The 27825-nt window shown below is 40.5% G+C and overlaps 1 protein-coding gene across 3 annotated transcripts in view; it reads left to right on the forward strand.

Moving 5' to 3' along the window:
- The window catches only part of ctif (CBP80/20-dependent translation initiation factor), a 70308-nt gene that overhangs the window by 7451 nt on the left and 35032 nt on the right, over positions 1 to 27825 (forward strand). For 2 of the 3 annotated variants that reach the window (XM_028971931.1, XM_028971932.1), the window contains exons 2-7: positions 7222 to 7442; positions 12868 to 12939; positions 14904 to 15026; positions 16620 to 16693; positions 18018 to 18122; positions 18562 to 18637. In XM_028971931.1, coding sequence (XP_028827764.1) covers positions 7263 to 7442; positions 12868 to 12939; positions 14904 to 15026; positions 16620 to 16693; positions 18018 to 18122; positions 18562 to 18637 — 630 coding nt within the window. In that variant the 5' untranslated portion in view covers positions 7222 to 7262. Of the gene's footprint in view, positions 1 to 7221; positions 7443 to 12867; positions 12940 to 13832; positions 13948 to 14903; positions 15027 to 16619; positions 16694 to 18017; positions 18123 to 18561; positions 18638 to 27825 lie in introns of those variants that run through there. The other variant, XM_028971933.1, reaches the window with a different exon arrangement.

The following is a 27825-nucleotide window of genomic DNA, read 5'->3' on the forward strand; positions in this document are numbered from 1 at the left end:
CCCATCTTTCCTCATTTCACTTTAATGTTTTTAATGGCTGATGAAGATATGTTCAGCCCATTCCCACACAGATTGAAAGCTGTGTTTTGCCACTGTTTTCCCTTTAGTATATTAGGATGTTGTGAAGTTAATTAGTTAAGTTCATTGATACATTTAGTACAAAATCTGACACAAAAAAACCCCATTCATTTATATTTATTTACATGACTGTGCAACCGTGTTTCTTGCCCTTTCTGCTTCATCCCAAGGTGACACAGCATCTTAGCTGTTCAAATTAGCCGTACGCTGCTTAGATCCACACCCTGCAGCATCCTGCCTTTCATCCAGCAGCTGCATGCTGCCTCATCTATGGTGAATTTAGGCCAGCGTAGTAGGTTGCACAAAGAAATCTTGTGCTGATGTAACTTGATACACTTTTGGTTTGTAGGTCTATTGACTGACATCATTGATTTTCAACATGGATCATGGATTTTGTAACAGTTAGACTGAAACAGTTCTGTTTCTAGTAATTATTCACTAATCCATTTTTTAATTTTTTTATTTTTTTTTTGCTTTGCATCAACGTTGGTGAAGCTAGTCTGGAATAGGCTGTTTGTACATGATTCTGGACTGCAAACGGATTGTATGCGAGTTAAACCAAATTCTTATGGATTAGTATGTTGTCAGCGAATCTACAGTCTATTACTTGCAGCCAGGCCCCTCTGGGAAGCCCGGATTTATTCATTGATTTTCTTTTCTTGCCCCAAATTGTGAGCATAGTGGTTTTCTCTTGAAATCTTCTTCAGTCTGGCTAAACAAATGACTATAGCGGTGCACAGATCACCAGGTTGACAGCGCAGACTTCCTTTGTCTGGGTTGTGTTGTTAGCACAGGGGCTAGGCTATGTCAGGGAGTGACGTGGCGCAGTTCCTCACACATCGGCAGTAACAGTCGGTGCCATCAGTTCACGTTGCCCTGAAGACTTACACCACCCTGCAGAGCTTCTGTGTTGCCATAGAGATGCGCAGTGCCGTGACTAGGGCGTGTCTTCTCTTTGTTGGAACAGCTGTTTGGCGAGTGTGTGTGTCTGCCTGTGTGTGTGTGTGTGTGTGTGTGTGTGAGGAGGGGGGAGGAGGCAGCACCCGACCACGTGGCTTCTGAGACTCCAATGCATGGAAGAGAGGAACCGAGCAATTTCATGGTGTGGCTAGAACAAAAGAGTGTGTGTATGTGTTGTCTTCATGTCTTTTTGAGTTTTTAATGATACGCATGCATTCCTGTTCACTGTTTTAAACATGCATACTACCCATGCTATGCTTAATATCAAAAAGGCCTACTCCTCTTCCTCTTTGCACCTCATTTATTCCCATATTTATCACAAACGCACGCACACACACACACACACACACACACACACACACACACACCCTTTGCCAATAACTTTACTCTACATTTCTGCTATAAACATCCATAAAGCCAAACATCCAGATGTCTCAATGCTCCTCTTTCCCCATATGCCATCGGTGGTGTCATTTTCACTGTTTATAATGTGTAATGAGCACATAATGGGAACATTCACAAAAAGTTCTTTGCTGCTCAGAAATAGTTTTTTTGTTGTTGAAATAATCATTTTGTCTGTTGTGTGTCTATATGTAATATTGCTAAAATTGGTCTTTGAAGAAGTCAAAGACCGAAATTTTATATATATATATATATTATTTTACTGACAGTATTTTTATACTTATTTGCTATTTGTTCATTTATAACTTATTTGCACAATTGACACAGCTAGTTGCCAATGCCCTGCAGTTATGTGCAGCTATGTGAATCTACTCTATGTTAATGCATGATGTATATGCAAGGCTCTATACTAACTTTTTGCACTGTTTTCTTTGGTGCACCACCAGAGCACAAAAAATTAGGTGCACCACATTTTCAATGTTATCGCATTTAACAGGTTTACTTTTTCTCCTTTTTAAATTTCTGTCCATATAGGCAATATTGACTTGTAAATAATTCATTAAATAAAAAAATTTCCTGCGCAATTCTACAAGAAAGGTCACTTTCTGAAAACATGTTGGTGCTTTACTGAGCTGAGATCAAAACAGGATAAATGTTTTGATTATCATCTGGGTCTGAGGATCTGAGGTGAGGGGGAAAACTGAGCATGAAAAATGACGTTAGAAAATTTAGAAACGATTGGTATCGTGCGCGAAGCATATTGGTATAGTCATGTTGGCTAGCATTAGCTGCCACGATAATCTCTGATTTTAAAAAGATGTACTTGTCGGACTCAGGTCTAACTTTTAAGGCCTGATTAAAACTGTAATCCGTGGCTACATCCACTTTAACAATCTGACTGGACCAGTATACTCACCTCTCTCTGTCTGTTCGCATCACTCACACTTTCAAATGTACAGGAATATCTGGAAATAGGCCAATCAGAGGCGGGTCCTGCCCTTCAAAATCTCTGATTGGTTTGGAATATGGTATGTTTCTAATATGTTGCTTGAACCACTTGGAATTATTGGAGATTAATTTTTTTTTTTTCACGGTGCAACCATTTTTTTTGTCACACAATTGACAAATTAGATCACATGTGCGATCACATTGGTTTCATTCAAGGGCCCTGTATATAAGCTATAAACATTATGCAATTCTCCAAAATGATATAAAAAGTTCTATTCAGTTCATAATACATTGAAAGTGAGTTTATTTTGTAATTGCTGAACATGATATCCAAAACTTGTGAAATATTTAGCATGAATAGCTTTCATAGTTTATGCACTATTATATAGTACTTGAATGACACAGTCTTTTTAGTGGTATAAGCCCCGGGACACAGCGTCCTTCAGATAGATTTATGTTGGCCCATAGATCAACATCACACTGCCCCCTTGAGGCTGCACCGATGAAGAATTTTTTGCCCCCAATCTTTCTTTAGTTTTGTTTTGTCAGTTGTACCAGCTGAGTCTGGGTCCGGGTGTCTCTGTTTCTGGTGTAAGACACTGCTCCTCTTTCGAGTCACGCCCACTTGTGCAGCAGGTGAGTTGTTCTGATGGATGGGGGTTTGTAGTCACTACAGTTCAACTTGGCCTGACATTCCAGTGTGAAGAAGGTTAAGAAAAGTTGACAACATGCTTTTATGACCTGTGACATTTCAGAGCTCAGAGGTCAGCTGATCTCCATTATTGAATTGGATGTGATTCAACTTTTGTCCCCCCACATTTTGAGCTCTGGGGCCTTTTTGTCTGACTGCATCTGTTCTGTCTAGACAGTCTATGCTGGGAGAGGGCCGTTAGGCCTCAGGCAAGTGAAGAAAAATAGGATAGAAAGAGAGGTCAGATGCAGTAAACAGGAGTCGCTGCTTCCTGTTGCGGTTTATTGTGTGCTTGGGAGCAGATTTTCTCATTGCTGCTTCGTACCAACATAACACCAGCCAACATACAAATGGGGGAGGGAGGGGGGCACTTTCCTATATATGTATAAACTCTTTTAGGGCTAAATATATGCATAATGTAAACATTTAATGTGTTTGTCCAGGTATTGAAATTTGTTAAGTAGAATTAATATCTAGGTCAGTGGGTTACTGCTGAGCAAGTGTTCAAAATTGCTTCCGTCTATGAAATAAAAATAAGTTTCATTCTAGTTATTTCAGGGCCAGACAGACATTGGCATATTTGAATACATATTTTGAATACAGGCGGGGCTGAATTACAATGAAACAACAAATCTGAAAGGAAATATGTGCCTTGTATATGTGCTATGATTCCTCCATTTGGACCATTGGTGTTTATCTAAGCTACAAGCAATTTTGTTAATTTTGCCTCGATCCACGACTTCAGCCACTTGAATGCACTGTGGTTCTCAATAAATGGGGCAGTGGTGGCCTAGCGGGAAAGGAAACACTCATAATCAGACAGTTGCCAGTTTGAATCCTGAACCACCAAGGTGCCACTGAGGTGCCACTGGGCAAAACAACGTCCACACACACTGTCCCCGGGGCGCTTTTCATGGCTGCCCACTGCTCACTAATGGTGATGGGTTAAAAGCAGAGGACACATTTGCTGTGCTGCAGTGTACCACAATGATGATCACATCACTTTCATTTGAAATGCCTGTATGCAGCAAGCCTAGAAATCAAAATGAGGTATTAGTTCCCTCCTATGCTGTCAAGTAAATTTAGTAAAATGTTTGTCAAATTATTTTTGTGTAGTGTACATTATAAATTCAATATGGAAATATGTATAACACCTGAGAATTTAGACTGTAACTGCTATATTAGGATCTAGTGTATATTAGCAGGGTGGCTGCTTCAGTTGTAAATCCTCTTTGCTTTGCGAGTTCATCAGGCAGAGATTTACAGACAGATTAGCAGCAGGGACGCCTCTCGCCTCCTAGGGTACCATGTGACTGAGAGCCAAGCTATGTCATCAGCTGTTCAAAATTAAGGAGGTATAAGACATAGTCTAAAGCTTAACCCACCTCTCAATTTACTGCAATCCTGAAGTTTCACAATTCTGCAAACAATGTGTGGTAAATAGGTTGCATTTTTGTCTGCAGTGTTGTGCAGTTTATTATGTCAATTTAAATCACAGGTTTCAATCCCTATAGGCAACAAACACAGCTGGGTTTGTCCATTCTTCTTATTTTCCAATCTTATGCGTATTAGATTTGTAAAACACATGTAAATATATAATAATTGTGAAATATCTGTTTACATAAGTAGGCTTCTCAAAACCCTGGTAAACTGGTAAAACCACATTTTGCTGTAATAACATTCTTAATGGGATTGAGGTTAGGGATTTTACTAGGGCATCTTTTATTCTGGAATGTTGAAGCTGATGTTTGAACTGTCCTTCTGAAGGTTGAGCTTTCCCCATAAGATAAATTTCTCCCATTGTGAACAGTCACTGAAACTGATTTGGACACCTTCAAACTGATCTGGCAATTGGTACACACACATGGAAATTACCTGTTTGGTTCTCTGTGCATTATGATTTTTAAAATCACTAAATAAAATATTGGAATGCTGGAGGGACTGTACGATAAAATAGGAACAATCATTGTGTTATTTAATTATTTTCTTTAAAAAAAATTTTTTACAGCTGAATAGGGCTGCACGATTTGGGGGAAAAAGACATATTGCAATTATTGAGATCAATATTGCGATTGCGATATGATAAAGGACATCTGCTTGTATATCAATGAAAAGTCGCATACAAATTACTAATAGTGAAATTTTTAATTTCAAAGTGAAACATACAAACTACTTATAACAACTTGAAACGCCCAGTGCTTTCAAAATACAATATTCTACAAAATTAAAAAATCACAAAAAACTTTACTGTCGAACGACAAACCCTGGTAAGGCTAAACAACTGTTTTGATTATATTTGGGCATTATAAAATCCTGTATGATAGTTCTTACGTTTAACCAAAACGTTGTTTGGAGGCTGACACAGGGATGCATAGCTTTGCTAGCTTAGCTAAAGTTAAGATTTGTAAACTGAGGTGAATTTCTTTAGGAAACCTTCAAAGTTTGAGAAAAGTTAACTAAACAGCTAAGAACAGTCTAAATAGTTAATGCCTACGTTTAGCCAAAACGTTGTTTGGAGGCTGACTTGAACTAAGGAATGTATAACTTCGCTAGCTTAGCCTAGCTTAGCTAAGGTTAAGACTTATAAAAAAAGTTTTATAATGGACAAATATATTAAAAACAATGGTGCAGCCTTACCTATGAAATGTAATCCCCCGGGATCTGGTTTGGAGCGTACAGAGGTTTGAACAGCCCCAAGCAGCACAAGAGTGAGGCATTTTTATGCCCTTCTCTCCATAGACATGTATATGCTTCACTCCACAGCAGAGCCTATCGCAATATGGCGGCGACATTGACGTACGTGTACCCATATGTCTATGCGAGTCACGAATCTGAGGTCTCCATTGAACCGAATCGAAAGTCATGTGACCAAACATGTCACATTTGCCGATTCAATCCATGTGCTATTAATTTAAATCGCAGCTTTTTGCATTCATGTAATCTCACAGACTGACATCGCAATTACGATTGCGATTAGATTAATCGTGCAAACAGCACTACAGCTGAATACAGAAAAATCACTATATAATCACTCACATCATACAAATACCTGGTATTTCACTGGCCTTATTGGTGTAACAGAAAGTCCACTTTCAGTAGAATTGCCCAGATACTGCTTTATCTGGTATATGGTTATGCTATATGTTGATGTATCTGTAAAAAGTTTATTATACAACTTCCTGCTGCAGAGTCTTTGCTACGGACATGTTACCCTTTCAGATACAGTTACATACATATTTACCTGTAAATTGCAATAAATATCGTCTTTTTTTTCTCTACACACAACACCCCATGAGGACAACATGAAAAATGTTTACTTGAATATTAAAAAAAATTAAAGCACATGTACATGAGTATTCACAACCTTTGCCATGAAGCTCAAAACTGAGCTCAGGTGCCTCCTGTTTCTCCTGATCATCCTTGAGATGTTTTTGAAGCCTAATTGAAGTCCATCTGTGGAAAAAGGTTGATTGGACATGATTTGGGAAGGCACACGCCTGCCTATATGAGGTCTTACAGCTTACAGTTCATATCAGAGCCCAAACCAAAAAGGAAATCAAAGAAATGTCTGTAAACAATTCTTAGGCCAAAGATAAGTGTGCCAAGCTTGTGGCATCATATTGGAAAAAGTCAAAGTATTGAGCAAAGGCTGTGAATAGTTATGTACATGTGCTTTCTCAGTTTTTTTATTTTTAATAAATTTGCCAAACACCACAAACATTTTTACGTTTGAATAAGGCTGTAACATAACAAAATGTGGAAAAAAATGTGTGTAGTTCCACTGTACTGTACAGTAGTTCCCTAAAGGTCCCACCTGGTTGCCAGCTGGTCACTAGCCACTCCCTGTAATTACAAATATTTTTTGCTCATAGGTCTATGTGAATAATGGGTTTGTATGGGTGGAGATGATAGATTGGGTTAGCAAAGAGCAGTTGGAAAAGGATGACCCTTAGCTGGTTAAGGATGCAAATTTAACGGGATAGATAACTAACCTTATGGAGGTGTTTAATTGAAGGGTCCTCAAAATCACCATTACGAGAAAATTAATTTCGTTGTCATTTTCATTTGAACGCTTGACCTTAACTAAACAGAACGATCTGGAGCCTTTTAATGAGCTCTTCATCTTCATCCTCCTGCTGCAGGTCCAGCTTCTCCCTCCCTCCCCCACTGGTGGCTGGTTGCCATGGAGAACTCGTCGGTGGCATCGGCATCTTCAGAGGCGGGCAGCACGCGCTCGCAAGAGATCGAGGAGCTGGAGCGGTTTATTGACTCCTATGTGCTGGAATACCAGGTACAGGGTCTGCTGAGTGACAAAACTGAGGTGGATGGAGAGGGAACCAAGAACCAGTCCAACATCTCACAGGTGAGCTTCATGGCCTAAACGTTGACAACAGGGTTGTATTTCATCTGGCAGAATACATTGTTGTTCAACTTTTCAACCATGTGATGTCAATTGTTATGACAAAATAATTCAGCACAGTGACACTTTTTAGCCATTTAAATTGTTACAAAACACAATTTAAAAATAGTTTGGGACCCTCCTATATACGAATCACATTGAAATATTTTCAACCCAAGAATGAAAGGAGGGAAAGCACTAAAAAGTTATAAAAATTGACAAAATGATGGATAAGTCGAATGAAAACCTGGACTCTTCCACAACGCGTTGCTCGAAAGAAGGGAGGTCGGCCACCGGGACCGGCTCTACCCTGGGGCAAGAGGGGGCAAGGTCTCCTTAAACAAACATCCTGCCCCCTTCTTTTTTTATGCGAATAAAAAAACAGAAAAAGCAAGTAATCCATTTTCCTCAAATTGTATTTCATTGCAGACAGTATGAACACAAAACAATTAATGTTTTTTCTTGTCAACATCATTTGATTTGTAAATAAACATCTATTCTTGCCATTCAGGCTTGCAACACATTCCAAAAAAAGTTGTCTGTGCCTTCGGCAAAGGTAACTTGCACTTCTGCGATGGCACCATCAATGCTGAGAAGGATGTCTCAGTTTTGGAGGAACAAATGCTGCCTTCAAGACAACGTCTTTTCCAGGGACGCCCCTGCTTATGTCAGCAAGACAATGCCAAACCACATACTGCGCACATAACAAAGGCATGGCTGCGTAAGAAGAGGGTGCGGATGCTTGACTGGCCTGCCTGCAGCCCTGATTTGTCTCATGTTTGGTGCATTTTGAAACGAAAAATGCGTCAACGAGGACCCCGTACTTTTGCGCACCAAAAACGTTGTTTGCAGGACGAATGGGACAAACTAACATCTGAAACACTTAGTCACTTGATTTCTTCAATGCCTAAATGTCTTGGGAATGGGAACTGTACAAAGTGGTAGAAGCCTGAATGGCAAGAATGGATATTTATTTACAAATCAAATGATGTTGACAAGAAAAAACATGAATTATTTTGTGTTAATACTGTCTGCAATGAAATACAATTTGAGGAAAATGTATTACTTGCTTTTTTCCTTTTTTTTATTCGCATTTTCCACCCCTTCTGATTTGGGGTTGTAGATTACAGGTTTCCCGTCTTTTCGCTATTTCCCTCTGTTTTTGAGCAGCAAATCTCTGTCATCAAAATCTTAGCGACTGGTGAGATCATTTACAACTAAAAAATACATCTTCATTTGTACAATCAATGGGGGGACTAGTTTCTCCCACTCGTCTCACTGTTTCAGTCTTGTAGAGAATTGTTACTTTCTCTATCCCACAAGCACCACTGTCAGCCTGTTTATTGCATAGAACCAACTGGATGACACAGACTCAAAGTAAAGCTTATTCACTTTCCACCCCAGCAACTCACAAAGGGAAAGTTAATGCTATGAGATGCATCTCTTTTTCCAACCTTTTTTAGTCTTGTTATATTGGCAATAGTTATTGTTATTGTTGGGTTTGAATATACACTGTCCTCCAGTCTGTTCTATGCAAAAAAAGTTAAGTGAACACAAAAATAAGACATCCTAGATCTGAATGAATGAAATACTTTGTTCTTTACATAGTTGAATGTGCTGACAACAAAACCACTCAAATATTATCAATGAAAATCACATTTATCAACCCATGGAGGTCTGGATTTGGAGTCACACTCAAAATTAAAGTGGAAAAAACACTACATTCTAATCCAACGTTGATAATATCTTTAAAACAAGTCAAAATGAGGCTCAGTAGTGTGTGTGGCCTTCTATTCAGATCTGAATGACTTATCTATGAAATACCTATTTAATATATTTTTTTTCATTCTAATTCTATTTGCCACTCAGCCAATGGGACTGTTGCTCTTATTTCATATGTTATTCATTATATAAAATGTGAAATATAATTTGTATTGACTCTGGCTCTGGGTAATTACAAAGACTTGTAACTTAATTTAATAAATTAATAAGTTCTGCTAAACCGACTGAAGAAATTTCTTAAGTAAGCACCAAGTGTTTGTCACTTGTAGTAGAATTTTTTTATATTACTAGGGAGGGCCCTTACCTTCAGGATGTTTTTATGTTCAGGTCTGGATTGATTATGCAATTGGATAACTGGGAATGGTGGATAATACAATTACAGTACTGTAGCTGAATGTTAATGGTCTGAATAACCCTGTTAAATATAGGAAAATAATGACTAAATTATAGAGGTTGCATGTTATATGCTTGCAAGAAACACAGCAGGAAAGTGAGAAGCTTAAGAGGTTTGACTATAATAATGTAGATTGTATTTCCTTCCATTCATTGTTGTAGATGTGTTATATTGGTTTCCAACTCTTTGAGTGTACTAAAGTAATCAGTGACAAGGAGAGAAGATTTGTCATTATGAAAGGGACATTGGAGAATGAAATAGTGACGTTGGTTTATGCCCCGCCTAGGGTTTCTCCAAACCCTACTTGATATTATTTTGGAGATGGAGAGACTATTAATATTCGTGACTTTTTAAATTTGATTATTATTATTAATACTTAAATTGTTAATTATATTTTCTTTTTATTATTTTGTACCTTTTTTACCAAACACGGGCTAGCAGGGGGTACACCCCTTTTTTATTAAAATTAAAAATAGGAAAAAGGAAAAATAGGTTGTTTGTGAAGTTGCGTCTTAAATGTTTCACCGAAAGCTTTGATCTAATGAAAGTGTTGAGTTTCAAAACTTTTTTTAAATAACTTTTTTTTGTGATTAATAACAGCAGATTGCTTGCTCTTTTTAAGAGGCCTTTCATGTTGCATTACACTATTTATAGAGTTGCTTAAAAACACAAAAGTATGATTTATCAGAGTACTCATGTATTGGATGAAAAAATTGACAGAGTACTCGATTACAAAAATATTAGATAGTTGCAGCCCTTCATTACAGTTATTAGCAACAAGGCATGTTTATTCAACTGAAATTTGTTTAATTACGGATTGGATAGGGAAAAAATAACAAACGCAGTATGTTATGATAAACAAAGTGCTTATTACTGCTTTTGTAAACAATTTACATCTAAATATGTTTTTTTTGTAGTAATATTCTTTGTCACTCTTAAAATTAGGAGCAAAATTTTATCTGTGGCACAGCTATGCTGGAGACATTTGGAACAGTAAATGCAAAGCAATCTCATGTCTTTCGCTTCTGTCCCTATATTTCAAGTTTTGGAAGAGTGTTAATTTGACCGCTGTCAAGATTCTGGGTTATCAAATACCTTGGTCATGTACGGGGCTCTGTTATGGTCATATGGCAGACATGTGTGTTAAAAGAAGATACAGGCTACTAACAGAATTTTCACAAAGCAATGTACAAGCCAGGTCCACCAAAACAAGAAGAATGTCTGGAAATAGTGAAAGAAATATACAGCATGAAATGGATATATATGTGTGTGTGTGTGTGTGTGTGTGTGTGTATATGTGTATATGTGTGTGTGTGTGTGTGTGTGTGTGTGTGTGTGTGTGTGTGTGTGTGTGTGTGTGTGTATATATATATATATATATATATATATGTATGTATGTATGTATGTATGTATGTATCTGTATGTGTATATATACACATACATCTGTAAAATAAGGGAATCCAGACTATTAATTTGTTCTCTGATGTACATTTGTTTTGTCCTGCTTTATTGTGTGTGTCTGATTTGTGAAACAAACAAAATCGATAAACATGAAGTTAAAAAAATCTCTGTTACATATCCCATCCCAAAAATTCGGTTGTATCGTAATTTACAGTAAACCTCAAATCTAGATCCTGCGCTACTCTGTGGAATGCTCACCTGGGGTTTTGAGCACTGTTCGTTAGGTGCTTTGTGACAATGTACATTGTAAAAAGCGCCATATAAATAAAGACTGATTGATTGAATGCTGCATTGTCCTGATGATAATCTTAAGAAATGTTCTAATACTATTCATACATTAGAAGACTTTAATAATACTTGAAAGATTTGACATCCTCTCTTGTTTTTTTCTCCTAGTGACTGAATATGATCTAACCAGGACTGTGGATCTTGCAGGGCCACTATTTATAGGGCTACTGTGCTGAGCCAAACTTCCTGTTTTTTGCATTCCTGTTTGGTTTGTCAAAGATCATCTATTGGTTGTTGACAACAAATTGCTATAAAAGGACTGACTCTAGGATGGCAATTCAAATTTTATTTGTCATATACAAGTCATACACTGTAATATATGCAGTGAAATGCTTTAGCGACTGCTTTAGACCACAGTATTGTAAATATTGCAAGTATACATTGAACCAATATGCAAACATAACCAAATATTACACATGTTTTTAACATAAAATATGTGTAACAGGTAGGGTGATGGCATGCAAATGAGTAAAGTGAAGCAATTTACCATGACTCCCGCAGACATCTACAAAATGGAGTATGACATAATTTTTTTTTTACTGTTGTCAGTATAACGTATTGCAAAACATATTCATTCAAACGTATTTGACTCTGTACACTGCTGTAAGTTGGGTCAGACTTTTGAATTTCCCACCCAGCATTAGTAGGATGACCTTGACCCTGGACCTCTCTCAGCGCCACAGCTAGCAGTTAAGGCCTTTTCTTGAGTGCCTGTGTGGATGCTGTGTAATTGGGAGTGTGAGAAGTTCATCTTCGGCCTCTTAACCTCACTTGTTTGGATCTTCAACAACCAGTGTCTCTGTCAAGCATAGCACTTGAACTGGTCCAAGATAATAAGAGTGTTGATGCGGAGCTCTGGCGCTATATCCAGGCCAGTGTGAGATGCTTCACAAGGTGCATGTGCATTAGCAGCTGGAACATGCGTACATTTTGGAATGATTGATTGGGGGGTAGGACAGGAAGTTGTAGGAAAGAGACAGTGGCTGTTTTCTGCAGCAGGCAACATAGCCTTAAAGAAAAGAGCAAGCCTGAGCCAGATGCATGTCAACATGCTCACATTTTTGCATTGCAACAAAAAGTGTCTGAACAAAGGCAGTGAGATAGAGTAAGTGTGTGTGTGTGTGTGTGTGTGTGTGTGTGTCTGTGTCTCAAACCCGTTTAAATTTTGTGGCTTGTGGTGTTTTTATTTATTGTTCTTGCAGCTCAGGTGGCATTTTTTTTATAAGTATATATTTGGCAGATGTAAACCATACATGTGTGTGTTTGATTCTTTTAAAAATCTGATTCTACGATTACTCAAAAAAATTATCAACAGATTAATTGATTATTAAAATAATCGTTGTAGCGTTACTGTGCTTCCTTTTAAATTTATGCTTTTTGAAAAAAAATCGAATTCTTGAATTACTTTCTGTGATTCAGAGAGACCTATAGAAATGTGTCTTTCTCTTCTGCTCTTTCCCACAGTGGACAGAGGACTGCAGTGATAAGATAGATGGGAGCTGGTCGTCATCAAGGGGGAGGGGCTCGTCCAAACCAGTGAGTTCATGTTTCTTAGGAATGTTCTTCCCTTTTTAATGAGAACTAATAGTGCAGACTGTAAAATCTGTAGAATGCCCTTTTCGTAACACTACTGCTGCTGCATACTGGGCTTGTGCTGAATCCACTTAAATCCAGCTATTGATTATTTTCACACGGGTGATTTTATATGAGACTTTGTTGATCTAAAGGTTTGATTCTTTGTATTTCTGTGCTCTTGATTAGTGATGTGTAAACCCTCACATTGTTGCTTGGTCAGCAGGATGGGTCTTTTGAACTTGTCTAGTTGTCTCCTGCTGAGGTGGGAGGTGAATGTGTTTTAAGTGTGTATTTGGTTCTGTGACATGAGTTCTTGTGTCATTGCCTGTGAGGAACTGTTGGCTGTAGTTTTCTGGTGTGCATGGCATTTGATGCCATCATGGTTCATGTTTGCAGACTAACATTTCATTTCATGTTTCTAATATTTCCATGTAATGTCCCCAATTGTGTTAATGTGATGTGAGTCTTGACAAGTTTTTTATCTCTGTAAGCTCTACATGCCACTGCTGAGCAATGACTTGTCCTGAGTGTGTGGCCCAAGACTTGATCAAAACAGGAGATCTAAGAATACACACACACACACACACACACACACTCGGTTTACCTTTTTTTTCTGTTGCATAGATTTGATTATAGATCTGAAGTGACGTTGTTATTGTCTGATTTGTGGAGATTTCTAAACCTGTATTTCTGACTCAACAGTGCAACACGTATACAATAGTTCACACACAGACCTGTTTGCACACTCATGGGTGTGGTCAAGTGACTGAGCACTTAAACCTCCCGCCCTTTATCTGCAGCTACAGGGAACAGTTTCAGTTTCATTTCCCAGTAAATTTCTGCGCTGTGCTGTTTTGCTCTGCGTGTCACGGTCAGTTTTCACTTCTGGAGAAGCTTCTGCCAGACTTGTGCAGCAAGTCACATGCAGCTAGCATGGCTTTAGTGTTCTGGGCCAAGTGGTTTAATCAGGTGAGTGTGTTGAATGGGTGTGCTGATCGATCATATTTCTGACGAGAAGTGACTTTCTGTAATCACAGGTTCACTGTTATACCGACAGCTGTAGGGATCAGAAGGAAATGTGCACATGATGGCAGTTTTTGAACCACACATTTCCTGTGTGGGTGTGTGCTTTTATACTATCATTAGCTACTGTCATTCAGTATACGAGCTGGAATTCTTTAGCAGTAGCACTCAGATTGCTGAGTGATTTACAGTCTTACCTGGGACGTTTGCTCACCAGTTAAATTTCCTGGTTTTTGGCTTTTAATCATAATACTTTTGAGGGTTGACTTTCCCGTCCTTTTAAAGTTGTTTTAGTAATAGCTATTAAAGTTGACCTTAAAGTTTACCCTAATTGTGTTTGTCTTGACGATGATGCTTTCTTTCAAAGAAATGCCTTTTTTTTTTTTTTTTTTTTTTTTTTTGTGGTTTGTCATCTAAGACCCCATCCATGCACTAGATTGGATTAGCTGTTGTGGGACTGCTTCACCTCATACATCTTACTGTCATGTCCTTCAGGGATCTGCCCCCTGAGACATCATGTTGATCAGTGACATTCCTACACGCCTGCTTAAGCTGTTTTCAGGACTAGATTGTGTTCTACCACAATTCTGGAAATCATAGATTTTCTGCTCTGGAGGTTCCAGTCACCTTTCTTGTTTGTCCTACTTAGTTGTGTTTTTTTTCTTTATCCCTGAGCAAGACCATTTATACAGTTTGTGCACACAAATCCCTCATGCAAATGTGACCATAAAACAATCCAGCACGTACTGATGAAGTTGAACGTTTTTCTAAATCCGTCACCACCATGGTGGAACTGGGCTACAGGAGTAATTCATTCAACTGCACTTTTTATGCACTCGTGCTACTGATTACAGTTTCTTGTTTGAGAAATGTACCTTCTCCTTGTCTCTCCATTTTTCTAGGATGAATGGGAACACAGCAGTAATGGGAGTACAGGATCCAGACCCAGCTCTGGGTCGAGGCCTGGTTCTGGATCCAGATCTGGTAGCCGAGGACGGAACAGCCAGTTCCGAGGCCCAGCCAAGGTAAATAAAGCCCAGCTGAGAGGCTTCATTTTCCCTTCAGGTCCTGGATAAGATTCTGAAATGCAGAGCTGCAGTAGGCTTAGAATGAACTACAAATTGATTTTTTTTTTTTTTTTTTGTTAGAACTAGAGGTGTGAGCCTTCACTGGTCTCACAATTAGATTAAATTACGATTATCAGTGCCTCGATATTGACTCATCACAATGCATCCCATAATTTTTTTTACATTGTCACGTGATGTTTTCAAAAACAAGAGTTAAGGTCTCAAAATATCTGCGTTCAGTCCACGCTCACCTTGTAACAGTGGTATACACTGGTAGTACTCCTTACTGGTAGGAGTAGTACTGGTAGTAACTGCACATGCCACAGTGCTGTGGGTGGATTTAATCGTCTGCCCCGATTAAGATGCAGATCGACCAAGCAGAGGAACCGAGCAAACTGGTCCAAGCTCCTGTGGTCCCTTTATTATTTCATTTTGTATTACATAAAAGCAGTAACGTTTGGTTACCGACATTAACCCGGGCGTGGCGTTACTGAGGTGCTGTAAGCATAAAAAAAATAGAGAGCCTGATGGAAACTCCAACAGTGGCATGAGATTTTCTTTCTTTCCGGCGGGCCTCCTTTCTCTGCATGCTTCACCAGAGTTTTCACCACTCCGCTCCTCTCCACCGACCCAAACCTGTTACAACCTGAAGCCACAAACGCCTGGTTCAGACGTCCATAACGTCAGGTGAGCGCGGACTGAACATGGACCGTTTTTCTGCACATTGGAGAAAAAACTGCTTTCAGACTTACCACGCAAGAAATTAAGTGTTGTTTTCTAAACTCCTGGTATGACGATAATGGACACACGGACTCGCATAGTGTGACGCTCCTACCTGGAGCAGCCCTGTGCTCAGCAGATCAGGCTGCAACAGTCATTACCAGCACTAATTTTTAACGAGAATTTTTATGCCACTGCCAGAAAATCACCAAACAACGGTATTATGATATAATCAATTATGTTCTGCACTGCATCGATGCATCGTCCATGTCTGCATTGCAACACCCCTAGTTAGATCTAAGATACAAAATTCTTCAACATAATTGTATATTATATATATATTCTTTTAAATAGCTTGTATAGTGTGTTTTAGTCATAGTAAATCATTATGAAATATCTTTCTAGTACTGTTAAAATAAGAATACAAAACAAGTGTCACCTTTCATAATTTGATTAATTCCTCAGGGAAAAAAATGTAATAAGATTTAGCAGTATGTAGTGTTCAGATGTTTAAATCCTATTGTCCCAACCTCACAAACCCACTCTTTGATGTCGCTAAAACTCTCAGCATTGCTGTGATTGCTATATAATTGATATGATTTCCCCCACAGAAAATGTGTGTACGTATGTCATTATATTGTTGTATAATTCATTTTAGTGCAGTGCAAGCCAAGTTGTAAACTACTGACTGCTTGTTTAAACCTAATTTACCATAGACTTAACCCTAAATTGGGTCATTGTGTCTGGATAAATTAGTAAAATTCCATTTTGGTGTTTGTAACTATATGTTTTTGTTTTCTAGCTATTTACATTTTCTTTCGTGTTTTATAGAATGGAAATAGAGAAGGATCTTTTGACATCCTTGGCACAGACATTTGGGCCGCCAACACCATGGATTCATTCAGGTAAGGCTGCACATGTAGGTTGGTGATGGGAGGTTGTGAACACCCTGGACGCTGGGTTCCTGTTAGATGATGACTAGATTTGCAGGATTCTATTCCAGACAAATGACATTTGCTATTGGTGAAATTAGCTGTGTGGGTTAAGCCTGGCTAAGCCTGCAGGCCATGGTTTAAAAAATAAAACAAGATATAGGGCTGGGCGATATGGCCCTGATTACCACATACTTTCCCATATTCAACGATGACATTTTAGATAAACAATTAATTAACATATTAAATCATAACTGTCGATGTTAGCTCCATTTTCAGCAAAGGTTTTTTTCAGCAAAGTTTTTCTTTTCTGGATTATTGTGCTCCCGATTCAATCAGATTTTGAAAGTTTATGAGCCTTTGAATTTCAGATGCTTTTTCAATACCAAGGAGAATCAATGTTTTTCCCTCAACAATTTTGCTGTAAATAATTTCAGTGTATAATTTCCAAAGGCAATAAATTCACAGTAAAAAATTGAAGCACCATTTTTAAATAGTATTATTCAGCTTGCTCAAATCCAACTTGTGAAATTCAGGCTCAGGCCCATGACTCTCCACTGTATGATAATCAGTTTTTGAAGTTATCGAACCTCCTCGAGAAGTTAAATAAAAGGCCATTCAGCATGATTTGTGCATTGCGTTGTCATTAAAAGCACCTACCTAGCAGCACTGTCCTATCTGTTTTAGAGACTTGTAAGCTCCCCAGTGTAATTATACTTCCCAGTAATAATACTTAAACTGCATTCCTGCATATTGACCTTTCTCCATGCCATGCCACTTCTCAGCTAAAGATCCCAGCCCTGCTCCTCTGGTCTCAGCAGTAATCAGCTTATACATAAAATCCTAAAGAGACAGAGGTCTGTGTCTGCTTGTACACAAGCCTTTGTTCAGAGTATTAAAAGGGGCTTATTCCCCACCTCTGCCTTTTTTCGGATGGTGCGATTTGATAGTAAACATGCACATATTGAACTGTCTGGAAGGACTAGGATTAGAAATGTTGCATGTTTCATTCCTCTATGGAGAGGCTGAGGCTGGTGATGTGGTATTGTAACTATACTATCGTATCATTTGATCCATATGCATCCACACACTGGAACTCAATTGTTTGGTGTTCTTCAATAAAACATTTTATTTGACCTCCTGGCAACCCAACAACATTAGCAATAATTTTCTATGTGAAATGAAACTACTGGGTTAAAAGTGTATTACTTCTGCATCATATGCACTTAATGGAAACCTGTTATATATGGTCTGGAGGGAATGAAAAATAGATTATATGTATGTTTTCCTCGGACAGTGGTGCTACCTGGGATATGCAGCCCGAGAAGCTGGATTTCTCACAGTTCCATAGGAAGCCATTCCGGGGTGCACCAAAGCACCTCCCACACATTGACCGGGAGGGGTGAGTTTACTTCCTGTAACTGTCCTGTAACAACATGTATTACTGCCCCCTGGTGCTTTTTAATGGTTTGGCGTATAAGAGATCTCCTTCTTAAGAAGGTGTTTGCATTTCCTCTCCAGTACAATTTGATTAAGTCTTTAGGTAAGATTCAATGTGAGTTTTTTTTTTTTTTTTTTTTTTTTTTTTTTTTTCTCTCTCTTCTACTATGAGCCCTTCAGTTTACTCTAATCACACTCATCTTTCATCACTGCTGCTCCTTAGGATTCACTGAAATTCAGGGGATTCTGGTGGAATACAGTATCTTTTGAAATAAATAATTTCATTAATTCCCTCGCAATGACCCATTTACAAATGCACAGACTTAAATTACACAACATGGTCACTAATGGAGATGACAAGTATATAATATTGATATAATACACATCTATCCCCCTTACAGAATGATGAAGGGCAAGTTTGATGAAGATGATGGGATTGATCTGAACGATGTGGAGAGGTTTCTGCCCAGCTTACCGGTAAATGTTTGTCATTTCAGTTTTGTTCAGTTGCAAAATTAATGCCATGATTGTCATTATTTTTTTTAAGTTATGTATCAATACAACATTTTAGAAACTTTACCAGTGACATGCACAATATAGTTGGTGAGCTGAAATTGTGGGTTTACTGCCATCTGGTGACATTAATTTTGTCACATTGTGTCTTCTTACAATCATTCAGTGACATCTAGTGGTAGATGTGGTGTACAGTATTTTACTTAAAAATGCTGATGAAATTTGTAATTTCTTCTTCTTGTGGTAAGATTTATTATAAATCATTGTTGTAATTTTTGGACATGGCTTTATTTCTGATAATTGAATGGAAAAGTAATTTAAATGTTGTCTGTACAGATCATTGAATTAATGATCATTACTGGCTGGTAGAAACATCTAATGTGTATATCAATTTCTCTTATTATAATACTATTATGCAGATTATTTCAGTTTACCAAAAATTCAGTATCAGCTTTTTTTGTTTGTTTTTTTTGCACGTTTTTCACATTTTTCTTCACCGCACATTATCTTTTAACATTGTTCATATTTGTCATTGTTTTTATTTTCTTGTATTGTTTTTTTTTCTGACTCAATTGTAGTGTCACTGCTGGCCCCTGGTGGTAAAGCTCAGATTCTGCAGTTTGAACCAATTTCACATTCATGTGGGTTAAATTGCCATCACAAATTAATGTAATGGTTTATCGTGCAACTTATAGCTAGAGAAATACAAAGTTTGAAAGCTGCAATGTCTCATTGGCTCATTGTCACTCCCTACCTGACCCTCTGTGATCTGATGCCCTCCTTGCACTCTGCCCACGTCACTGAGACAACCCTCCATAATGCCAGGGCATTGTTCTGTTGCGGTGATGACGCAGGCCACCTCCTTCCTCCTGCTGTCAGTTTTGTGCTAAAGACACAGGTTGATTGCTCGGAAGAAAAGTGCTGGTTGTGTTGCTGGGGGGCAGATCCCAGCATTTTTGCCGGGTGTTGATTTGCAAGTGCGTTACATAAACCATGGGCCACGGGCCACACCTCTAAGGCTGGTGGTTAGAATTCAGTTTCCCAGGTTTGTGTGTTTGTGGTGCAAGCTCTCGACTGTGAACTCCCCATAGGTGACTCTGAATTGGCTGTATGTGTGAGTGTGTGATGGCCATGCACCCGGTGACCTGGGGTGGGCTCCGGTGGGTGATTGAGTGGTTATTGAAAGTGAGTGAGTGAGAGTACATACCAAGCCATGTCCATGCCATGACTCTGTGTCCCCACCATACCCTGAACAAAATCTGAATGAAATCCCTCATTTTCCTGCAAATGATGAGATTGAGAGGGTTTAAATCCAGTCCATGGCTTTGTTGAAGGTATGAAAGAGTGTCTGAGTGAATACCGTATATGTTGTATTATTGCAGCATCAGTTCTTGTTAACTTGTTGCATGCATAATTTAGCTGTTTGCTGAGGATGGAGGGCTCAGCGTAGTGCTTGTAGTCAGGTGGTGCTTCACACACTACTAAAGTGGCTTGAGGCTGAGGTATCACGTGGGTGCTGTTGACCTGACTGGACTATTAAGACGTCACCAGATCAGGCACTTGTCCTCTCACACAGGAATATTGCTGCGCTCAGGTCAGGTGATTTTATTACTAGGGTGAAGGATTCACTGAACATGACCTGCTGTAAGATGACCTATCACCCAGATCACAGGTTTAAAGGGCAGTGAATAATCCCCAGTGTGCTTCTCTCAGCCAGCTCTGTTACGGTGGGCATGGAGGGCAGGGAACGCTTAAGGACCACAACAGATTCTTCCGTAAGGTTAAGTGGAAACTTTTCTTGGCACAGTGTACATCCCTGGAAGTATTTTTTTATTTAAATGTTGTATTGTGGAAGTTTTGAAAGTGAAAAAGAAATGCACTGCCCAATATTTTTTTGGGTGAAAAAAAATATTAATTCATACTCTTCATTTTTTGTCTATGGTTATTCAAGTATATATTAAGGTAAAGAGGGAATTACTGTAAATCCAGTCGCTAGTGATGAAATGCAGTCATTACCTGTCATTTACTGTCCTATTCAGAAATGTCACTGTTCAAGCCACAGTCTAGTCGCAGAGATTCTGCGGTCACCCTGGAATGTCGCTATTGTTTAGCTGCCATGCCGTGCTGTCTCTGGGTTAGTGGCATGCGATTTTTGTGCAGCTCTTCCCATAACGCATCACTCAAGGTCATTTCTCTGGTAGGAATGTGTCACAACCCCCAACACATGCCATCTCACCGCCCCTGTCCCCCACTGGTCTGGACTTCCGACGCTCAGAATAGCAGCTCATGCATTCCCAATGAGGAAAGTACCTTATTCCGAATAGCAGGAAAGGAAAAGGGGGCTTCCTCTGAAGGCTAACCCCAGCCAACAGCTCTTCCCATGGGGTACGCAGGCATGCTGGCCCCCCTAACCTTCCCGGATAACCAGACAGTGCGTGTGATGGTGGCGCACTCAGCCTGTAACAAATAGTTTGTGAGTGACCACAGTGTCTCTGTTGAGAGAACATCTCTGGGGCTGTCGCTGAGCAACCTTTGTTTAATGGAGGCTAGCGTTGCCTGGTTGGAGGCACTGGGTCTTTACTTCGTCTGATGGGTCTGCTGCAGTCCCATGGGTGTCTGGGCCACAGCTCATGTGGGCCAAAGTCAATTGGGACAGCAGAGACATGATGTGGGGTCAGTGGCTGCCTGTGGTTAATGTGGCACTGTGTGTGTGTGTGTGTGTATATATACAATACAGGCCAAAGGTTTAGTCCCACCCATGGATTAAAAAAAATTATAATTATTTTATGCCAAATATAATAAAGGTGACTGAAAATGCTTAAAATGAATGCAACTGCCTTTTAAAAAAATCTGAGAGTGTTTGTAATAATACATGGTTTAGCCACTAAGCCTCAGGCTATTGGTTCTTGAGCAAGACATATAAGTGTTTTTTAGTGCACTGACATTCATTTTGCATGTGTGTAAAGGTGCTTGGAACTTACTTACAGAAATTGTTGTGCTGCTGTAATAAAGGCTTAGAATATATGTTGTTACGTTAACATCAAAAAACAAGTCAATCAATAAATACATTTTTATTTGTACATGTCAAATTAGAACAGTACCGTCTCTTTAGTATAAGGTTGAGTATCCCTGCCTGTCACATGGGAGACTTAAGTTTGTTTCCAGGACTGTGAGGCAATGGATGTGTAGGTGATTGCCTAGTGGGTAAGGAAACATAATCGGAAGGTTGTCTGTTTGAATCCCAAACTGCCGAGGGCTCCCCGGGTGCCTGTCATGGCTACCCACTGCTCACTAAGGGTGATGGTGTGAAGCAGAGGACACGATTTGTTGTGTCACCATGTGCTGTGCTGCAGTGTTTCACCATGACAATGACAATCACTTCATTTTCACTTTTCACTTTGTCTAGGCCCCTAGTGAACTAGCCAGTAGTTTTAAAAATTTTCTTGTATTTTCAATAGTATTTTTTGTGAAATATTTTGAAAGAGCAGAATTTTTTATAAACAAACTACTCACATGTCAGTGGGCAGGTTTTACCAATTCTGCAACCAATGTGGCGACAGCGGTGTATTCATCAGCCACCTTTTACCTCACCTTAGGTTGCGTAGACGTAGCTCACGTAGCCCACGGCGCCTCGTTCCACCCCGCTGCCTGGGTCACTTGTCTGATGTTATCAGTTAGAGGCTGTTGTGACAGATCCAATGCACATTGTTTCTGAGGCTTGTTCAGCGTACATCTAATCAACTTCCTAACCTCTACACACATGTGTGTGTGTGTGTGTGTGTGTGTGTGTGCGCCCAGCAGGATTCAGTGGCTGCTGCTTGCACTGTATCATGCGACCGTTATCAGAACCATGGTTCTGCTGGTCTTTCGTGTGTGTGTGTGTGTGTGTGTGTGTGACATACACTGGAGGATGTAAGGAGAAATGGAATTGGTGTATTTGTGTCTGTATCTGTGTTTGTGAGATTCCATTCAGTGGCAATATGTCTGTGTGTTCAGTTCTGTCTGAGACACACACACACACACACACACACACTCTGTCCCAGTACACCTTGATTTCGTTCTCTGTCTTCCTTTATAAAACTGACATGTTGTATTTATGGCTTCCTCTCTCTCTTTCTCTCTGTATATGTTGGATAGTGTGGCCCTCATTGTTTTGGGCCCCTCTCACCTCCTTGGACCCTGGTAAGGCCTGCCTGCCTGCTCGCCGTCAGGGTGACCCCGTTTGATACCGAGTCAGTGAGGACACGTCCGGTTCCTGTCAAACAAAGACTCGGTGCGGCCAGACAACATGGCCCCCGCGGCTACGTGCCTCAGAGCAGGAGCCCCGGCCTGTGCCGAGCTGCAGCATCCGGGACAAACATGACTGAACGTCTGGGCCCTACCGCTGGTGTGGGTGGTGGACTGACGAAAAAAGTGGGGGGAGCGAGATGGAGAGTGCTAATCCCTCAGCCCCCCTCCTCGATCCCAACGTTCACTGGAGAACAATAAAGGGGTCAGACTGGCGGGGCGCCCTCCCTCCTACACCCTTTTCCTGGCATTGTCAGGGCTGCTGTACAGTTGCCTTAGGATGGGTGCTAATGGAGAACAAGGAGGACGGTGTACATGCAGAAGACACATACACATGTTTACATTTTAATTATTGTACGATCTAATCTAATCCAAAGAGCCATCCATGGAATTATTAGTGGCACCAATCTTCCTTTGTAATCTGCAGATGTGACATCAAAATGCACACATACACTTCACATATCTACCATATATTATGTATGGTATATGTATGTAAGTCTGTGTGTGGGAATCTGTGCACAGCCGTGTGGAAAAAAAAAAAAAAAAAGCGTTATGATCCCGCGCACCAACTTTGATCAAAATGAGGTAATTTCCATCAACGTAATCCGTCTGTTTAGGGTAGGAGATGGAGTGCAGTTCCTGCTGAGGTCATTCCGATTACCCTGAGCGCATTGCATCACAGCAGTCTGGGTGAAGGTTTGAACAAACATCTCCTGTTAGACTCGGCCCTGGAAATCCTGCAGAATGGAGCAGGGGATCGTCCACCACTTCCTTCTCGGAGTGAGCGAGCAGGCAGGCGAGAGGGGGGGGGGGGGGTGACTGCATGGTGGATGGCAACTGTAAACACAGTCTGTGTGGGCCACGCCTTGCGGGCGTGGGAACAGAGCGGCCCTCCCTCTCACATCCCTCGTCTCCTGTTCTCTCTGTGATTGACTTGCATGGCCCCACTTTCTGATCAGAGTCATTTTTGTAAGGGGATGGTGGGCACAGGCGGCATCACGAGGGTTTCCAGAAGCTGGCAGCCAACTTTCAGACCCCTCACTCTCACTCTCACTCTCACTGAGCGTGAGTGGCAGAGTGTTGAGCGGGTCTGAGTGGTCGGCACTTATGTAACAGTGTCCGGAGGATTGAGAACAACCAGAGGTGGGGGTCTGTGGGGAAAAATACAAAAACAATAAACAAAGGGAGAGGGTACAGGGGTCGCGAGACATCTCTTATTGATTAGTTTTGTTGATCCTCAGTTAATTGGTACTATATAAATTGTAATATAATATAAATTATATTATGTACAGCTTGTCTAGAATTGAAAGTGATATTTTCACTCATTCCCGAATTTCATTTTGGGCTTTTATTTTGGTTCTTTGCACAATCATTAATCCCTACATCAGATTACATGCATATTTATACTATGTTATCTCTTCGAAAACCTCTTCTTGCTTAATTGAAAGCTGGTTATAGTGATAAGAGGAGCAATCAGCACTAATGATATTTATGATTGGCCATTCGTTGTGAATTGTGTTTTCAGAGCTGCGAGATCCTGACTGGTGGAAGTGTGACCTGGAGTTGAGTTGTTGTGCTGCACTTCACCAGGCCGCCTGCTCTGTGTTTTTCCATAGTGTCATGGGTCGTCAGAGGTGTGGAGTGTTTCTCACATCCATCTGAAATGGCAGAGCGCTGGAGACTGAGCGTGGAGCCCCTTTTCTGCGAGAACATTCCAGAAGGCTTCCTCTTTGGTTTCAGCACTGCCACGCTCTGCTCTCCCAGCATGCCTCTGTGCTAATGAAATTATGGGGGGGGTGAGGTCACAGAGGGAAAGTTGGAGCGCTGTCTCCGTGGGGAGTGTGGGGACCGGCAGCAGGTGCCAGTTGGCCAGCATGCGGCATTCAGTTTCGATACGTGTCTGGTTACAACGCTCTCTGCATTTTGCATGTAAAACCAAACATTTTACACGGGACTGAGAGGAGAGAGAGCAAGGAAGAGTGTGTAGGTTTGCGTGTGCCCCTTATGGCATGGTATCCTTTTTCATTGCAATGCGAGTTGAGGTCCAGAGAGTTTTGGGATGGCAGCCTAATTAGGCCGAAGGGAAAGATGGAACATTTCTAAACAAACCATCCATCCAGTGCTGAAAAAACACTCATGGCAGAGCAAACCTATGATTGCATCTGCAGTGCTGTTGCCCAGCGACCGGCCCAACATAGTACTGACTTGGCATCTGAGAGGCGTGGGGAACACTCTCACACTCTAAACCTTGGTGAAGTTACTGACCTCAGCAACAAAATGTTGTTATAAAACCAGTTGTGCCGAAATAGCTGCTCTGCTGCCGCGCTCTTTCAGTGGTTCCTTCATACTGCCCGAGGATCAGCCCCGTAGACACCTGATGGCACCCACATCACAACACTGCTGTACTTTGCTCCTAGTCTTCATATAACTTTTGTTTCAGTGGGCAGTGTGTGTCTACCACTGAACGCAAATGGGTGACAAAATTAAACCTGGAAAGACACGGGGGGGGGGGGGGGGGGGTGAATAAATGGGTGTACTAACTCATTTTCCTGGCATCATTGGAGCAAAATTATATCTCTGCCGGTGGAGTAAAATCGAGGGCCAGAGTTGTTCTGGAGATTTCTGGTGTCCAGCACCTTAAATATGTTCAGCTATGTATGACTGATCAACATGATCAACATGAAAATGATTGATTATAATCTGCCAAAATACATCTTGCAACAGATCTATTCTGAATTTTTCACTAATTTTGTGAAACCAAAACAAAAGGATTCCAAATGCTACCTGTTAAACTAGAACATGGACAGATTTTTGGGTTCTGGGTATGCGTGACTGTGGCATGTCCCAACCCTGCTTACAGGCACAAGTTTATTTTGGGGTTTCTTTCAACTCAACAGCCATCTGTTGAAATCTCTTCTATCCCATGATATGGAAACAAGTTAATGAGCCAGTGGGTAACACACTCGCCTATGAACCAGAAGACCCGGGTTCGAACCCCACTTACTACCATTGTGTCCCTGAGCAAGACACTTAACCCTAAATTGCTCCAGGGAGACTGTCCCTGTAACTACTGATTGTAAGTCGGTCTGGATAAGGGCGTCTGATAAATGCTGTAAATGTAAATGTAAGCCAGAAAGGCCAACTGTGGAACACTTTACTTGTGAACTTGCTTGACCAAACACTACGAGTTCAAGGAGGAAATAGCATCAAGACCTTCAACATAGCAGACAAAGGTAAACAGAGGATAAAGCTTGGCAACACCATCTGGCTTGGCCCATTCTTTGCAGCCTGAGTCATACCAATTGAGGGGGGAAAAGGGTCTCAATTTAGCCAATAACTCCATTATCATAACTGGACAGGCACTCTTCTTTTTCCTTCCTGTACGAAGAATGTCAGTTTAGAGTCTGTACTTTAACTTGAACAGTAACTAGTCCTAGTATGACTGTTGTTAAGGTACACATTTTTCTGTTTATATGCTTAAAAAACCCTGGGGTTATCCCAACCTGATGAAGAACAGAATTACTTTACAGTTGTGGCCAAATGTTTTGAGAATGACACAAATACTGGTTTTCACTAAGTTTGCTGCTTTTGTTATATATATGACAATTTCTTTATACTCTAGACTGTTATGAAGAGTGATCAGATGAATTGCAAAGTCCCTCTTTGCCATGAACTGCATTTCCACTGCATTTCAGCCATGCCACAAAAGGACCTGCTGGGGATATTGCAGCTACTTAGGTTGCACCTAAACCAACATTTATCGGGTCATCAAAAACTTCAAGGAGAGACCTACAAGTGTTGTGACGAAGGCTTTGTGGTGCCCAAGAAAGTCCAGCAAGCACCAGGACCATCTCATAAAGATGATTTATCTGCAGGATCGGGGTGCCACCAGTGCAGAGCTTGCTAAGGAATGGCAGCAGGCAGATGTGAGTGCATCTGCACACACAGTGAGACATTTTTGGAGGAGTTTTATTTGTTTATTATTTTTTGGAGTCTCTATGCATTGCATAGAAAGGATTTAATACCAGAAAATGAATCATTAAAAGTAATGCCCTGAGGTTTGCACTCATATATTTATACTCCAAATTTTTGTCATGGTTTATACCAATATTTCTGTCCATTGGCCACTACATGTGTGTATATGCGAGACACTAAGAATGAATTGTGTTCCGTCCCATTCTATTACACTGTTCTCTTTTCCTGCGTGTGAAGTAACATATGAATTTAAAAATGTCACATGTCATTTTTCCATTTTCAAGGGGTATATAGGGTGAAATATAGCAAAAAGGGGGATAAAGGTGGAGGAAATGTAAAAAGAAGAGAATCCAATTTCTTCTCTTTTTGTATGTGGAATGGATCTCTCTTTTCTGTTTATGGCTCATAGGTGAGGACTGTTGGTCTGCTGCTCTGTTGAAGGGGAGGGTCGTATATGGACATTGTTGTGTGCGTAGGTCGGCTTAATATATTGCCTTTGGCGGACGTCCACTGGAAGTGGGAGGCAGGGAAACAATGGAGAGAAAGTTCCCTGAATGTGTCTAATCTACCAGGATCATAACACAAAACGGACACACACATGCTGCAAGGTCTCTCTTTCTCATACACAGTCACACACACTTTGTATTGCATTCCTGACCTCCTGGAGTTTGAATTGCCTACCCATAAGCCCCAACATCCCTTTCATTAAAAAACGCTCTGGGTCACATACAGGGGCTCTGGAACGTGACTATGCCTGTGACACGTCCATTCCAGGCTGCGGCACCGGAATTCCTGCATCCATATCCACCGTGGCGTGGGAATGCCGAGGTGCATGGTCATCACCACGACCCTACCAAACTGACCCGGGGTCATTCGGCCCAGATGCATGC

Source organism: Denticeps clupeoides, chromosome 3, assembly GCF_900700375.1.
Source record: "Denticeps clupeoides chromosome 3, fDenClu1.1, whole genome shotgun sequence".
NCBI classification, from domain to species: Eukaryota; Metazoa; Chordata; class Actinopteri; order Clupeiformes; family Denticipitidae; genus Denticeps; species Denticeps clupeoides.